Raw genomic sequence first — 15,854 nt, forward strand, 5'->3', positions numbered from 1 at the left:
GTAACAAAGTAATAAAAAGTAATATCAATTAACAATCAACACTACTAAATCTGTCATAAACTGCAACTAAAGCAACAAACACAAGCATCTATATTACAGCAAAGCACAGCACACATGTAGTGTGTGCATGTGTGTGTGTGTGTGTGTGAGAGAGAGAGAGAGAGAGAGGACCAAGAGGACGACGAGGTCATGTGAGTGTGGTCATGTAGATTGAGCAGGGAGGATCCGAATTATCACTGAGTGGGTTGTTTTATCATGCACTAACAAGGCAGGAAAACTGTCATTCAGCTGGCTTGACCGTGGTCCTTCAACTGGCAGAGTATCGGTTTATTGGCTGGCGGTGATAGTCCCGACAAGACAAACACTTGCCATGTGGAAAGAGCACAGGTGCATTGTGTAAACAAAACATTGAGCAATTCAAGCGTTAGGGTTGTTCAGTAAACAAAGGATACGGTGGTCCTGCAGTGAACAATGTGACAGCGGTCCTGCAACAACAAAGCACAGTTACTTCGGTAACACATATAGTAAAATTGGAACGATACAGAGAAGATTAGCATGGCCCCCTGCGCCAGGATGATGCAAATTCGTGAAGCATGAAGCGTTCCTCATTTGAGATGTGCGCATGCGTCGATACGTGTGCAGCCTGTTACAGATGCTCCCGACTTTCTTCACCGTTTCTACTGTTTTTTATTACATTACTCTTTTTACTCTCTGTTGCTTTGGACTACAATTTTTTTCTATCCACCACATGCCAGGAAAGTTGTGGGTCTTTCCGGTGCTTTTGTTCATTGCTGGACTACTCTTTTCAGTGCCGCGATGCAACTCCTCGCTGCCCGCATTGTTTACACTCAGGATCAGCTGATGGACCTGAAGCCGGCCACCGCTCCAGAGAAAACACCAAGAGTAATCCCTGCTGAATGCTGGATCAAAACTCACAGAGGATGCAGGGGAAATAAAAAGCTACGAAGGAGGAGGGAGACTTTTAAACAATGGAGGCTTATGACGAGGAAGTTTAAGCCGTGTCTCCCCTTTATCATCATGGGAAATGTAAGGTCACTCGCATAAGTCACTGGAATAAGTTGGACGAACTGATGGCACTGTCTCAGAGGCAGAGGGAATACCGGGAGTGCAGTTTGATGTGCTTTATGTGCTTTTCAGGGTCCTGAAAGCCTGTGCCCCCCAGCTAAGCGGAGTACTTCATCATGTCTTCAGCCTGAGTCTGAGTCTTCAGAGGGTTCCCATGGTGTGGAAAACATAATGCCTACAGGCGTGTGGCTCTGATGTCACACATCATGAAGACCCTGGAAAGACTCGTCCAGGAACAGCTCCAGCCCATGGTCCAACCACTTCAGGATCCCCTTCAGTTCACCTACCAGCCCCACATTGGAGTGGACGATGCCATCATCTACCTGCTGAACAGAGTCTACACCCACCTGTTCTTTGATATCTCAAGTGCGTTTGACACCATCAGGCTGCCTCTGTTGGCTGAGAAGCTGCATGCAGGTGGATGCCCCACTGGTGTCCCGGATCTGACGGGCAGACCGCAGTACGTACGTCTAAAATGCTGCATGTCAGACGAAGTGATCAGCAACACCGGGACTCCACAGTGGACCGTTCTCTCTCCCTTCCTCTTTACCAGTTACACCACAGACGCACTGCACAGAGACCTGCCATCTTCAGAAATTTTCTGATGACTCTGCAGTGGTTGGGTGTATTACTGGGGAGGATGAGAGAGAGTACAGGACTGTAGTGGACAACTTTGTCACATGGAGCGGGAAAAACCACCTACAGCTGAATGTGACAAACACCAAGGAACTGGTGGTGGACCTGAGGAGGACTAAGGCTCCAGTGACCCCTATCAACATCAAAGGGGCCACTGTGGAGGTGGTGGAAGAGTACAAATACATAGGTGTGTACTTGGGCCACAAACTGGAATGGTGCAAGAAACATGGACACTGTTTACAGAAAGGGCCAGATCCGCCTCTATTTTCTGAGGCGACTGAGGTCCTTCAACATCTGCAGGACGATGCTGTGGATGTTCTATGAGTCGGTGGTGTCCAGTGCCGTCACATATGCTATTGCCTGCTGGGGCAGCTGCCCGAGGGTGAGGGACACTAACAGACTCAATAGAATCATGTTGTGGGAGAGGAACTGGACTCTCTGACAGTGGTGTCTGAGAGGAGGATGTTGTCCAAAATAAGGACCATACTGGACTTTCCCTCTCACCCTCTCCACAATGTGCTGATCAGCTACAGGAGCTCGTTCAGCAACAGACTCTTACTCCTACGATGAACCACAGAATGACACAGGAAATCATTCTTGCCTGTCGCCGTCAAACTCTGCACTGTGATGGACACACATACTTTTATGCAATGTATGTATGTACACATATAAATACCTGTATTTTTAGATTTATACTTATCTTGTTGTTTATCCTATTTTTATATCTTTCACTTTCGTTCTTGCTCGGGAAAACCGCAAGTGCAATGTCTGTTCAAAAACGAATTTCCCCTCGGGATAAATAAAGGAATTCTGATTCTGATTAACAACAATGTTTAAATACACACATAAATGTTCAGTAACAAAAGACACGGTGGTCCTATAACATCGATAGTCAACAAACAATAACTGTAACACACCATCAAAGTCTCTAAATGGACAGAATCCTCTAACTTTGCTGATCGCAGAGCTTGTGAGGTCTGCTCTTGTGACTTCAACGCAGTCCTTAACTAAAGCTGGCAAGGTTGTTGTGTGATCGTCCTACTTTCATGCCGCACTGATTTTCCCATTGGGCAGTAGTATATTGGTCCTTCAGTGGGTCATGGCCGAGATTAACCAATTAAGCACAGCTATCTCCTTGGATTTGTGGAAACAATCTTGTTGTTCAACCAGAGAGTTAAAGATGTGTGGCTTAAGTCTTAAAAGAAAAACTAAATAACCAAGCTTGAGTTGGGTGCTCTCTTTTGGCATCAAGAAAAGTCTGGAATAGCTCTCACAGTCATAACAGTGCATGGGGAAAAAGCATGGAGGTGCAAAGTGGCAACATTTTTAATATCTGTGCAGCAATACAATATGCTGCTTTTGCTGTATGCAGGCAAGTTTTCTGCTCTGCACTCGACCTGGCTTATTAGCCTTGCTTCCTGGCTCGAGGGCCCTCCCTCCTTCCCTGCCTTCCGCTTCCTCCTTTGTTCTCCAAGCAGCCGGCCATTGTGGTTCAGGGAACAGTGGCGATCATCTTTGTCCGCCGTACGCTCTAAAAAGAAAAGTGGACCCTGGATGTATCGTCAGCGCACCATGAATGCTCCAGGTGATGCCGGATCGTGCAGAGCCTGCTCGTTTCGTCCCTCACCAGGAGGACGCCTGTCGATCAGGACCTGTGTTGGAACCCTGGATGCTAAGATAAGTGTAGGAACACTGCTTATTCGTTTACCCTTGGTGTGCGGTGACCGCTTTGTATATGACTGATTTGTTGCCGTGCTGCATGGATTTTAGCCGTTGTGCATGCAGTCTTCTAGCTTGCTGCTTTCCACTCGTCCCTTGGCGGCCGGTTTCAGCACTGCATTCAAGCCAGCCTGCGATTCCAAAACACGGTCAAGCCAGCCTCCCCAATGTTTTCGAGTGCCTCCGTATATGAGACACTATGGTAATAGCGAGTTCAAACCGATTTCACAATAAAAGCAGTGTCCGAGAAACCAGGCAAAATTACATTCAATCATTAATTAAATAAAATAAATATAATAAATGAATGAACGAATAAATAAATCAAGATAAATAAAATATTAAAAAGAATAAAATTAGTCAAAATGTCATCAAATTTGTTCTCTGAATTCAGAGTGCAATTAAAAGGAAACGCCCTGTTGCCAGAGACCAATTTCACTTCAGCATGATAGCAGGCCGGCACGGTGGTGCAGTGGTTAGCACTGTCGCCTCATAGCAAGAGGGTCCCAGGTTCGAATCCCGGTCTGGGCCCTTCTATGTGGAGTTTGCATGTTCTCCCTGTGCCTGCGTGGGTTTTCTCCGGGTTCTCCGGCTTCCTCCCACAACACCAAAAATATGCACATTAGGTTAATTGGCTACTCTAAATTGCCCCTAGGTGTGAGTGTGAGAGTGTGTGGTTGTCTGTCTTTGTGTGTTGGCCCTGAGATTGACTGGTGACCAGTCCAGGGTGTACCCCGCCTCTCGCCCGTAGTCAGCTGGGATAGGCTCCAGCTCCCCCGCGACCCTGACGGATAAGCGGTATAGAAAATGGATGGATGGATGATAGCAGGCCACCCCAGGGTGTCACACAATAAATCCCAGGAAATTCTGATGGAGCATTTCAAAATAAAGCTCCTTTAAAAACTTCATTTTTCCTCTGCGTTTAAAAGGAAACGCCCTGTTGCCAGTGACCAATCTCACTTCAGCGTGATAGTAGACCACCCCAGGGTGTCACACAATAAGTCTCAGGAAGTTCTGATGTAGCATTTCAAAATAAAGGCCATCCAAAATCCCAGATATCATCAGATTTGTTATCTGTTTTCAGAGGGCAATTAAAAGGAAATGCCCTGTTGCCAGTGACCAGTCTCACTTCAGCATGATAGTAGCCCACCCCAGGGTGTCACACAATCAGTTTCAGGAAGTTCTGATGTAGCATTTCAAAATAAAGGCCATCCAGAATCCAATATATCATCATATTTGTTATCTGTTTTCAGAGTGCAATTAAAAGGAAACGCCCTGTTGCCAGTGACCAATCTCACTTCAGCATGATAGTAGCCCACCCCAGGGTGTCACACAATCAGTTTCAGGAAGTTCTGATGTAGCATTTCAAAATAAAGGCCATCCAGAATCCAATATATCATCAGATTTGTTCTCTGTTTTCAGAGTGCAATTAAAAGGAAACGCCCTGTCGCCAGTGACCAATCTCACTTCAGCATGATAGTAGACCACCCCAGGGTGTCACACAATAAGTCTTAGGAAGTTCTGATGTAGCATTTCAAAATAAAGGCCATCCAAAATCCAAGATATCATCAGATTTGTTCTCTGTTTTCAGAGTACAATTAAAAGGAAACGCCCTGTTGCCAGTGACCAGTCTCACTTCAGCATGATAGTAGACCACCCCAGGGTGTCACACAATAAGTTTCAGGAAGTTCTGATGTAGCATTTCAAAATAAAGGCCATCCAAAATCCAAGATATCATCAGATTTGTTATCTGTTTTCAGAGGGCAATTAAAAGGAAACGCCCTGCTGCCAGTGACCAGTCTCACTTCAGCATGCTCCCACCCCAGGGTGTCACACAATAAGTCTCAGGAAGTTCTGATGTAGCATTTCAAAATGAAGCTCCTTTAAAAACTTCATTTTTCTTCTGTTTTCAGAGTGCAATTAAAAGGAAACGCCCTGTTGCCAGTGACCAGTCTCACTTCAGCATGATAGTAGACCACCCCAGGGTGTCACACATTAAGTTTCAGGAAATTCTGATGTAGCATTTCAAAATAAAGGCCATTCAAAATCCCATACATCATCAGTTTTGTTCTCTTATTCAGAGTGCAATTAAAAGGAAACGCCCTGTTGCCAGTGACCAGTCTCACTTCAGCATGATAGTAGACCACCCCAGGGTGTCACACAATAAGTCTCAGGAAGTTCTGATGTAGCATTTCAAAATAAAGGCCATCCAAAATCCAAGATATCATCAGATTTGTTCTCTGTTTTCAGAATGTGTGGGGTTCCTGTGCTCATTGATAGCAGGTGTCCTTGAAGCACAGCTCAGGGAGATGTTGAAGATGTCTGTGATAACATCCACTGGCTGGTGTGCACATCCCTTGAGCACTCTCTCAGGAATATTTTCTGGCCCAGCAGTCTTCTGTGGATTTACTCTGTGTAGAGTCCTCCACATGTCAGCTGTAGTGAGACAGAGCACCTGGTCGTTGGGAGGAGGAGTGGACTTGCTCTATGCCACATTTTTCTGTGCCTCAAACCGTGTGTAGAAGTTGTTCAGCGCATCTGGGAGGGATGCGTTACTCTCACAGGTAGGTGTGGTCATCCTGTAGTTGGTGATGGCTTGAATGCCCTATCCCCACTGTCTATCCTGTACATTGACATCTAAAATCTCAATTAAGGTTACTTCATATTTAAGAAACTTAACCAAGCCAGGCCAGACAGGAGAAAATAAAAAAGAACATGAAAAAAAAACTGTTAAACAACATTTTCAAATTATACGTGTTTTTAATGAAAGCTACACATTTTAACAGCGTACCAACCAACCCCATAAAGCAGGGAATATGCACATGGATTTTACTCTGAATATGCTAATTTTAGAAACATATAGAAAGAGAAAAACGTTTGTGAAAAGAACGAGAAAGACATGCATAGATTTACATGCAGGTGTGACCTGTCGTGTCTTTCCCTGCCACTATATGGCATTGTGCTAAGGGACGGAGCGCGTTGATTGAGGGGCGGTGCGATGCTTCTCTATATATAGATGTGCGATGCATTTGCCTCTTCCTCTTCCGCTTCCTTCCTGTGGCCACTGTGATTGTGTGACGTGGTCGTTGCGGGCGTATGATCCTCTTCGCTCAGGTAATGTATTCCGCTATTCTTTCGCTGCTGGTGTATGCATGGCGCGGTGGTTTTGGTGACGCGATCTTTGTTTTGTAGAGCGCGACCAGCTGCCGGGCCGTGGGGATGTGTCGCCCCACTGGTAGTTTCTCCTGGAGATGCTCATCTGCCCTTTCGGTAAGTCCGCGATTGTCTGCCGTCCAGCGGCTCTGTCCCTCGTTCTCCAGCTGATTGTTTGGGTGTTTTGGTGCAGCTGAGTGATTAACCCGTGACAGGAGCTGGCTGTCTTCTGCCTCTTTCCGGCGTGGCCGTAGCCTTGCGGAACGAGGCGAGGGTAAACTGCCGGCAACTACCAGTCACTCCTCCCTGGGTCTGCGCTGCCGTTTTGGCTCTACTACCGTTTTGGCTCTACTACCGTTTTGGCTCCATTATTGTATCGGCTGTATTGCTGTTTTGGCCTGATGTGGAGTTTGTTCCTTCTTTTTTTCCTGTGTTGTTTTTTTTTCCTTTATTGCATTGATGAGTTTATTATATTGTCTTTTTCTTTTTTTTCTTTCTTTAGGTCAATGTTTGTTTAGTTCACGCCAGTTATACTAACCTTTGGGCTTGTTTTATTAATTGATATTTCTCTTGTTGTCAGGTGTCGTGGGCTCCCTGTGGCCGTTAATCCCTGGTGGTGGTGTGTTCTCCACGGTCCCCCCTTTTTTGGTTTTGTGTGTGTGTGAGTGTGTAGTTTCACGGGTGATTCTGTCGAGGACCCCCCCCCCCCTCTTTGTCTTGTGGTTGTCCTGTTGCATGGTAGCCCCGGCCAGCTTTATTCGCCCCTTGGTTTGTTTTATTGTGTGTTCAACTGGTGTGACTGTGTTTGAATTGTATTTTGTCTATTTTATGTGTTAATAAATTCTTTGTTGTGGAACCGTCTCGCCCTGTGGTATTGAACCTGTGTGGCCTTGGTCTAAATAACCAACACAGTTAAGCTCAGATTTCCTGGGGCGTAATTCCCCAGGTGGCGTTGTCGCAACTACGATTTTTTTATGCTCCTTAGCGTCCACCTCGCCACACATGCAAAGACGGAAAAGCGCGCAGAGAGACCAGTGAGATCCGCTGGAATCATATGCAGTGAGAAAAAAGTGCGCGGAGAGGAAGGGAGAGAGCATAGGCAACATGGGCGCCCATACACGCGAGCCAGACCGCGCAAAAACGCGAGTGAGACCGCATTATTTGAAAATTTTCTTCCCAACCAAAACTCACCGAAGACACACTTGGAACGATGTCAAAGAAGGAGAAAGGGTGAGTACAGTCTTAAAGTTAAGTTAAGTATAGTACAGTAAAAATTATTCTTAATATATTTATTATTTTTATTTTGGTATATTTTGGTGACTGAACCAAAGTAAGCTAAGGTTTTCATTTCTCTGACTAGAGATGTCGGTGTAATGCGTGATTCGGTGCCTATACCACTCGTTTATGTTGCAATTGGGTTAAATAAATCAACTATTTTTTTAGTTTGGAATATTACATTTTGCTTTGACTGACTTAATAACATCGTTATTAACCCCGTATACAGCTGAGACCTCCACCGCCTAGCACAGTGTTTGTCAAATACGGGTAGGCTTTCATGTACTCCTATGGGCTATGTGGACGCACTGCATGGCGTAGATAGACAAAGAGTAACGGAAAAAAGAATGATGAAAATGGCACAGGTTTTTCGGAATAAATAAATAAATATATCTCTTCATGAGTAAATTCTTGCTACTCCATTTGTTACCCGCTGTGGTTTTGTGTTACAGCTCTCTAAACTTGATGTTTTAGCCACGTAAAGAGGGTACTTGCGACAAATAATTCTGACAGACACTTGTCTTGCACACGCACAATGTAAATATCCAATTTGGTCAAGGTAGGCTAATTTTTATGGTAACAATGTTGTCTGTGAATGTTCCTGGAACATATTTGAGCTACATAAAGCAGTAAAATATATGTTGTCATGCTAATATCTTCAACATCTTCGTTTTATACAGCATATATTCATTCAAGTTATTTCAGGTAAGTAGTTGATTTATCAACTTTATTATGAAGTCTTTATCGCACTGTTGGGATCTCTGGCCATGCGCTCTGGAGAACAATAGAGCGGCCTACATGTAACCCATAAAGCCTGAGTTAGAGTGACCAACTGTTAGAGACCCCACTCATGATGTGCAACTAGTCATAAATTCCTGAGTTTAAACTCAGAACCGGCATGGACATTGGCTGCGTGCCAGCCATCTCCACGGGGGTCCGAGGTGACGTCACTCAGGTAATAAAAGGTCACTGCGACCATCAGCATGTGCTTTTTCCCCGTGCGTGCTGTGACAGTGAGAGCTTCTCCAGGCTCTCCAAATGTCCAAACCGCCAAAAGGGAGCAACAATCAAACGTTTTGATTAACATCATTTTAGATCCCGGGTCACAGTTCTGCAACTCGCAGGCCGAGAAACAGACTGCTGTATTTTCTCCGTAACTTTTCCTTTTTTCCTTTTACCGACGTGGATCGCTGGGCAATCAGCTGATCGCACGTTAACGAGCCGCGCGCCGACTTTGTTAAGGACGAAACAAAGTTTGTTAACTTTTTCATCTGTGATTTTCTCCGCTGCCGCCGAGAGATCAACACTCCGCATCATCAGAATAACGGACCGCCAGCATCCCGCCGAGGACGACGCTGCGAACGTTTAAGCGGATCATTATTTCAAACTCCGAATGATCGGAGCAACGCAACGTAAGAGGCTTATGTCTGGGCAGAGATAGTGTAACGTAGGGTTGTTTACACATGCTTTCTGTAACTTTTAAGTGCTGCATTCATTGATTTTAGTTTCCGGTCGGTCATTTCCGCCGTTTCAGCGAGACCGCGCGTCACCAGTTAAAGGGCCAATAGCTGAGCAGATAAGCTCCGGTTTACTGACTCCGCTATTGTGTGGTGACACGCGAGTTTCTAAAGAATTAGAGTGGATTATTTTATTGGGTTGTGTTTCTTGTATTTTCATTTCTATCTTCCCTCACACTCTTCTTTCTGAACGGTGAGGCGAAAGTCCGAGCACGCGATCACGAACCGTAACCAAGGGGTACGTGGCGCTCAAAGGCTTCCGCCCATTGTTCCCTTCTGTGACCACATAAGCAACATCACGTTGGTTATCACCATCTTGGCTCTGAATAATACGGCCGGCGTATTCTTCGGTAGTCATTTGGAGTTTTGCTGAGTCATCACATGCGTGTGACTAGTGTTGTTTGCTGAGTCATCCTTTATGTGGTTGTTCATCCTGGTGTGCTGACCCCTCCTCATGTAGTCCTCCACCATTTTGGTTGTAGTTTCCCCACTCGCCATTCTGGTTGTAGCTCCTCCCCTCATGTGGCCATCCGCCATCTTAATTGTAGTCAGCCACTAGCTTGTTGTTAGCTGCTATCTTGTTAGCTGCTATCTTGCTAACCGCCATTTTGTTTGTTTTTAGCCTGTAGCTTGTTAGCCACCCTCTGGCTAGCTTGCTAACCGCCATTTTGTTTGTTTTTAGCCACTAGCTTGTTAGCCGCTACCTGGCTAGCTTGTTAGCCTCCATACTGTTGTCATCATCTCTCTCTCACACACACCCATACATACACACACACACACACACCTGTATATATGCACACCTGTATATAGATATACTCTTGCTACTGTACCTGTGTTATCTTAGTTAATAGTTAATGTGTGTTGATAAAACTTAGATTATAATAGTGTTTATTACAAAGTGATACTTATCTATAGATGGTTGTTGCTGTTTAATAAATCCTGTTATAGTTTAACCTGTCGTTGTCTGTGGTTATTGTGTATGTACTTGTAATACCAGCTGAATTCATGACAGCCAGTGCTCGGATTCATCCTTCACAATTTTAAGAGACTGTTTTCCCATTAATTAATTTGGCTATTGGTCCCTGGTAACAGGGTGGTGCCCCGATATTTATGTGTATTAAGTATACACTGATTTTACTTTAATGATTATTTCCCATAATCATTGACTCTTTGCCAATAACCAAATTGCTCCTACTAAGTCGCACAACAGCACATAACATATGTAGTGTTAGTTAAGGTCCAACTTTTTATTTCTTTGCACTAGAACAAAACCAAGTTTATCTCAAAAGAAGAGATTTGGGAGACAGTTGAAGACCTTCTCAAAAAAGGCATTACATTTCAAAGTCATGCCTCAGACAAAAAAGGCTTCTGGGCTCAAGTGTGCATTACACTCGGAGTTCCCAACAGTATCAACAATCGGTACAGACTTCTGAAATCCCATAAGGTGCGTAGTTTTCCATTTGATTTGTTGACATTTCAAACATGAGTTTCAGCAGTTAAATACTGAAGGTTGCATTTGTGTAAGTGAGTAACTCATGTTCATACTGCCGGTCCATTCTCAGAAACATGAGCCACCACTGCCACCATCCCCCCTTCAGGACATGGCTACTGAGAGCCAGACAGAGGACGACGCAGCAAGATCACCAGAGCAAGTAAGTCATTACCTTGTGTGTTCACACATTTCCTGTTTCGGTCCCTTTATCTGAAACGCTAAATACTGCTGGTCCTTTCTCAGAAACATGAGCCACCACTGCCACCATCCCCTCTTCAGGACATGGCTACTGAGAGCCAGACAGAGGACGACGCAGCAAGATCACCAGAGCAAGTAAGTCATTACCTTGTGTGTTCACACATTTCCTGTTTTAGGCTCTTTATCTGAAACGCTAAATACTGCTGGTCCATTCTCAGAAACATGAGCCACCACTGCCACCATCCCCTCTTCAGGACATGGCTACTGAGAGCCAGACAGAGGACGACGCAACAAGATCACCAGAGCAAGTAAGTCATTACCTTGTGTGTTCACACATTTCCTGTTTCGGTCCCTTTATCTGAAACGCTAAATACTGCTGGTCCTTTCTCAGAAACATGAGCCACCACTGCCACCATCCCCCCTTCAGGACATGGCTACTGAGAGCCAGACAGAGGACGACGCAGCAAGATCACCAGAGCAAGTAAGTCATTACCTTGTGTGTTCACACATTTCCTGTTTTAGGCTCTTTATCTGAAACGCTAAATACTGCTGGTCCATTCTCAGAAACATGAGCCACCACTGCCACCATCCCCCCTTCAGGACATGGCTACTGAGAGCCAGACAGAGGACGATGCAGCAAGATCACCAGAGCAAGTAAGTCATTACCTTGTGTGTTCATGTGCAATATTTATATTTGCGTACACACACGGTACCAAAAAATATTTGGACGCTATGTAAAACGTACATAAAAATAGAATGCAATGATTTGCAAATCTTGTAAACCCATATTCCTTTCACAGTAGAACATAGACAACATATCAGATGTTCAGAGTGATGCATTTTATTATTTCATGAAAAATATCAGTTCATTTTGAATTTGATGTCAACATGTCAGGGACTGTGCCATGTTTACCACGCTGTAGCATTCCCTCTACCTTTAACAGTCCATAAATGCCTGGGAACTGGGGAGACCGGTTGCTGGAGTTTGGGGAGAGAAAAGCTGTCCTATTCTTGCCTGATATAGGATTCTAACTGTTCAACAGTCCTGGGTCTTTTTTGACCCATTTTTTAATTTAAGATGCAGCAAATGTTTTCAGTTGGTGAAAGGTCTGGACTGTAGGCAGGCCAGTTCAGAACCTGGACTCTTCAACTATAAAGCCATGCTGTTGTCATAGATTCAGTGTGCAGTTTAGCATTGTCTGCTGAATTAAACAAGGCCTTCCCTAAAAAAGACATTGTTGGGATTGTCTGTATATATCTTTCAGCACTGATGGTAACTTTCTGGGTTCGACAGGCAGACACCACCTCCACTTTTAAGACTAAACTTAAAACCTTTCTGTTTAGTAAAGCATATAGTTAGCACCAAATAAAGTGTGTAGGGCTGGTAGGCATAGTTTCACTCACCTCATGCTATATAGCCACAGGTAGAATAGGTCTGACTAACTGTTAATCTTTAAATCTCTATCATAGCTAAGCTGCTATAGGCCTATGCTGCCGGGGGACACAAACATGATCCACCAAGCAGTTTCCCCTCCTCCTTTTCCTCTTCTATCCTCTCCCCTCGTCAGATTAACATGCAGTTCATTATTTTATGTCACTAACTGTGTGTCCAGTTCTCCTCGTAGTCTTGTGTCTCTCCCTCCCTTTCTCTGTCTCTCTCTCTCTGTATCTTTCTGCAGGTATCTCTCCATCCAGATCTTCAAGTTGAACTGTAGCCGGCTCTATGACCAACCCAATGTGTATTGTTGACATCTGCCTGTCATTCCTCTATGTACCGACTATGGGCGGGGTGGTTCTCCCTACGGGCCGAAATCGAACTGATAGGATAGTGATTCTCAACATCACATAAAAAAAAAAAAGAATACATGAATGTTACAGCAGTTCATTATAATTTTCATTACTATAATTTTCTTATAACTTGTGAAATGTTAAAATCATATTGAGGTGGTAGCAAAAAGTGAAACTAAACAGTTGAGATTTTGTTTTGCTTATCTTTTTAGTAATGTCATTTCTCATGTTGCAAATTGCTTTCCTGCCTGTACAACATCCATTGCACGTCTGCCCGTCCTGGGTGAGGGATCCCTCCTCTGTTGCTCACCCTGAGGTTTCTTCCATTTTTTCCTGTTAAAGGTTTTTCTGGGAGTTTTTCCTTAGTCGATGTGAGGGTCGAAGGGCAGAGGATGTTGCTGATGTTATGTTAAGCCCTTTGAGACAAACTGCTTGTAAAAATGGGCTATACAAATAAAGTTGACTTGACTTGACTTGACTTTCCAGATGTACAATCTCCCATCGCATAGGTACTTATGCACCCCCATACTATCAGAGATGCAGGCTTTTGAAGTGAGCACTGACAACCAGCTGGATGGTCCCTTTCATGTTTAGTCCGGTTTAGTCTCCATTATCTTCATGTGTTCAAATAGTCTGCGTTCCCCTTGTCTTGTGCCATCCAAAAAAGCTGGTCCTGTATTTAAGTGTCTGGGTTACTGCAGGTTTGAGGACTGTCCAGTCACTGTTACTGTGTGTATAGACAGTGAAGAGGACTTAAAGGCAACAGTGAACTTTCAAGGCGGATCAAGTATCCACAACAAGAATGAACTGAAAAGGCGACCTGTAAGGGCAGAGGACAGGTTCAAAGTGGGACAGCAACTACAGAAACAGTTACCACGAGCTATGTATCTTGAGAAACTAGCTCAGATTGGTGACGACATAATTGAATCTGGCTGTAGGGATGAGGTTCCAACTCCACAGGTGCTCAAGAACATCTCCTTTGACCTGCATAAGAACAGTCGTCAGCACAATAATGAGATCCTCAGTCTTCAGATCATGCTGGGAAAAAAAAGGAAAAGTCCAGATGAGGTCCTGCAGAAAGTATTTCTGCATCCAAAAGGTGTGATGCTGTGGTCTTTACGTAGCATCGACGTATTCCAGGAACGATGCCGTGAGGACATTGTATATCTTGATGCTACTGGCAGCATTAAAAAAAAAGAGAAGGACTGTCCTCCTTTCTATGTGTATGAGCTGGTAGTCAGGAGTCCGAAGAAAAACTCCTCTCCATTACCAGTTGCAACATATTTGACCTGTGACCACACCACAGCATCAGTGACCTATTTCCTTGAGGCTTTCCAGACTGATGTAGCTAGAAGTTACGGAAGAAAGGGCATGCGGTCACCCATCATGATCATCTGTGATGGTTCAATGGTTTTAATGCAAGCAATATGCTTAGTATTTGCCAAGAAAAACCTGCAAGATACCATGAACCATTACTATAATATTGCCAGTGGAAGAGCAACAGTTGCTGATTTCAAGGTCCCCATTCTCCATCGCTGCCTCAGTCATGTGATGAAGAACACCAAGGAGATGTGTAGAAAATAGTAAGCATAACATATTATTGCTAACCAGTTTGTGTAATACACATTAACTAACAGAGGGCTGGGGGTGAAGTTCTGCTGGTATGGGTTGTTGCTAAACTGAAGAAGAATGAATTTCTTATGCAGTTCTAATGTAAGGGATCCTCCATTACATACACGGGAGAAACAAACTCAACATAATGAGTTCAAGGATTCAAGGAACTTTATTGTCATACCAGCTCACATTCACATGTTTATGGTACGAAATTAGGATAGTTCACTTTAAACATAAAGTTATGAAAAAAACATAACGGAAAACATCAGTCTAGGACTGTTAACAGCAGGAACTGGTCTTCCCTATATACAAAGCTTCATGTCCTTTGCAATCTTTCACATCAGGTAAAGCAACATGCAAGAAATTATTTCGTTCTTATTAAATTGTCACAACACTTGTCTATCAACGCATGGTAGAGCAATGCATGTCTACCATAAAAGGAACATTGGGTTGTAATAACACCCAAATAGTGTAATATATAGTTAAGTCTGGGTAGATATACAGTTGTCACTGAAAACAAATAATTTTATTTTATTTATATACTTATCATCTTCTTTATTACTTACTTTTACATCCCACAGTGCGCCACAACACTACCATCTGGCCATGCATACTTTTGTCCTCTTCACCACAGCAAGCTCTCTGGCAGAGCTCGATGAAATGGTGGAAAGTGCTGCAGTTGTATTTGCAAGTCCATCCAGTGGGGCCATTGTTGAAAAACATTTCAACAACCTGCAATCATGGTTGCAAAAGAAAGGGATCAAGGTGGATTAGACTACAAAGTCCCAAACTGATGCTAGGGGCTTACAGGTAATTCATTTTGTGTTTAATATTGAGTTTTATAAATGTTGCTAATGATTTGTGTTGAAAGTGACTTAGATGACGCATAAACAGCACACAAAAAGATCTCAATTGAGAGAGGGTGGAATAGGTCCCGTGAAGTAAATTACAGGTCACAGAAGACAGTGGTTCTAGAGGCGTGTATTTGTGTAGAATGACACATGCTGGAGGTCCAGCACTACACTGTTATCTGCTAAGGTAGTTGCGGTTTCTAAGTTTTCAATATAAGACTTTCCAAGCACACCAGTACAATAAATATTTTTTTTTTTACAATTAATTGTAGGAAATCAAAGGAAACAATTCCTTTGCAAGACACTATACGGAGGTGGTATCCAAGGCTCCACTCGAGACAGACGGTGAGGCCAACCCTTATTACAGCAAGGGCCTTTTGGAGCACATCAGGAAATACCTTCTCCCGTATGCTGCATTATGGATGGGGATAATGCTTGGTTAGTAGCATTTAATAAAGAGATATATCTCATTTTAGAATAGAAGTAATTGCATTTTTTTTTTTTTTTTTTTTTTTGGGCCAATAAAAA

At 43.8% G+C, this 15,854-nt stretch overlaps 2 protein-coding genes, 1 long non-coding RNA gene and 1 other non-coding gene across 4 annotated transcripts; all 4 read left to right on the plus strand.

Moving 5' to 3' along the window:
* The first annotated feature begins 503 nt into the window (after window positions 1–503).
* Window positions 504–606, plus strand: LOC124050022. The gene has a single exon (XR_006841530.1). It is a non-coding gene; the product is annotated as a U6 spliceosomal RNA (small nuclear RNA).
* Window positions 607–6,676: 6,070 nt separating this feature from the next.
* LOC124049217 lies at window positions 6,677–7,447 on the plus strand. Its single transcript, XR_006841373.1, has 2 exons — window positions 6,677–6,708; window positions 6,785–7,447. It is a non-coding gene; the product is annotated as an uncharacterized LOC124049217 (long non-coding RNA).
* A 274-nt stretch (window positions 7,448–7,721) lies between these two features.
* Window positions 7,722–12,014, plus strand: LOC124050002 (nuclear pore complex-interacting protein family member B13-like). Its single transcript, XM_046372166.1, has 9 exons — window positions 7,722–7,821; window positions 8,547–8,571; window positions 10,648–10,827; window positions 10,946–11,035; window positions 11,119–11,208; window positions 11,292–11,381; window positions 11,465–11,554; window positions 11,638–11,727; window positions 11,997–12,014. Exons 1-9 carry the CDS (start codon window positions 7,802–7,804, stop codon window positions 12,012–12,014), a joined length of 693 nt encoding a protein of 230 aa, XP_046228122.1. The 5' UTR covers window positions 7,722–7,801.
* A 1,509-nt stretch (window positions 12,015–13,523) lies between these two features.
* On the plus strand, window positions 13,524–15,835 carry LOC124049206. The gene is made up of 3 exons (XM_046370539.1): window positions 13,524–14,444; window positions 15,057–15,285; window positions 15,599–15,835. Exons 1-2 carry the CDS (start codon window positions 13,744–13,746, stop codon window positions 15,247–15,249), a joined length of 894 nt encoding a protein of 297 aa, XP_046226495.1. The 5' UTR covers window positions 13,524–13,743; the 3' UTR covers window positions 15,250–15,285; window positions 15,599–15,835.
* The last annotated feature ends 19 nt before the right edge of the window (window positions 15,836–15,854 follow it).

Source organism: Scatophagus argus, chromosome 18, assembly GCF_020382885.2.
Source record: "Scatophagus argus isolate fScaArg1 chromosome 18, fScaArg1.pri, whole genome shotgun sequence".
Lineage (NCBI taxonomy): Eukaryota > Metazoa > Chordata > Actinopteri > Scatophagidae > Scatophagus > Scatophagus argus.

What these genes read in the sequence shown, in the direction of transcription:
- LOC124050002 (XM_046372166.1), top strand. Translation starts at nt 7,802, where the DNA reads ATGTCAAAGAAGGAGAAAGG. An exon ending in ATGTCAAAGAAGGAGAAAGG is followed by an intron (nt 7,822 to 8,546) that starts GTGAGTACAGTC and finishes CGTTTTATACAG; the next exon opens with CATATATTCATTCAAGTTAT. An exon ending in CAGCAAGATCACCAGAGCAA is followed by an intron (nt 11,036 to 11,118) that starts GTAAGTCATTAC and finishes GTCCTTTCTCAG; the next exon opens with AAACATGAGCCACCACTGCC.
- LOC124049206 (XM_046370539.1), top strand. Translation starts at nt 13,744, where the DNA reads ATGTATCTTGAGAAACTAGCTCAGATTGGTGACGACATAATTGAATCT. An exon ending in AAGGAGATGTGTAGAAAATA is followed by an intron (nt 14,445 to 15,056) that starts GTAAGCATAACA and finishes TACATCCCACAG; the next exon opens with TGCGCCACAACACTACCATC.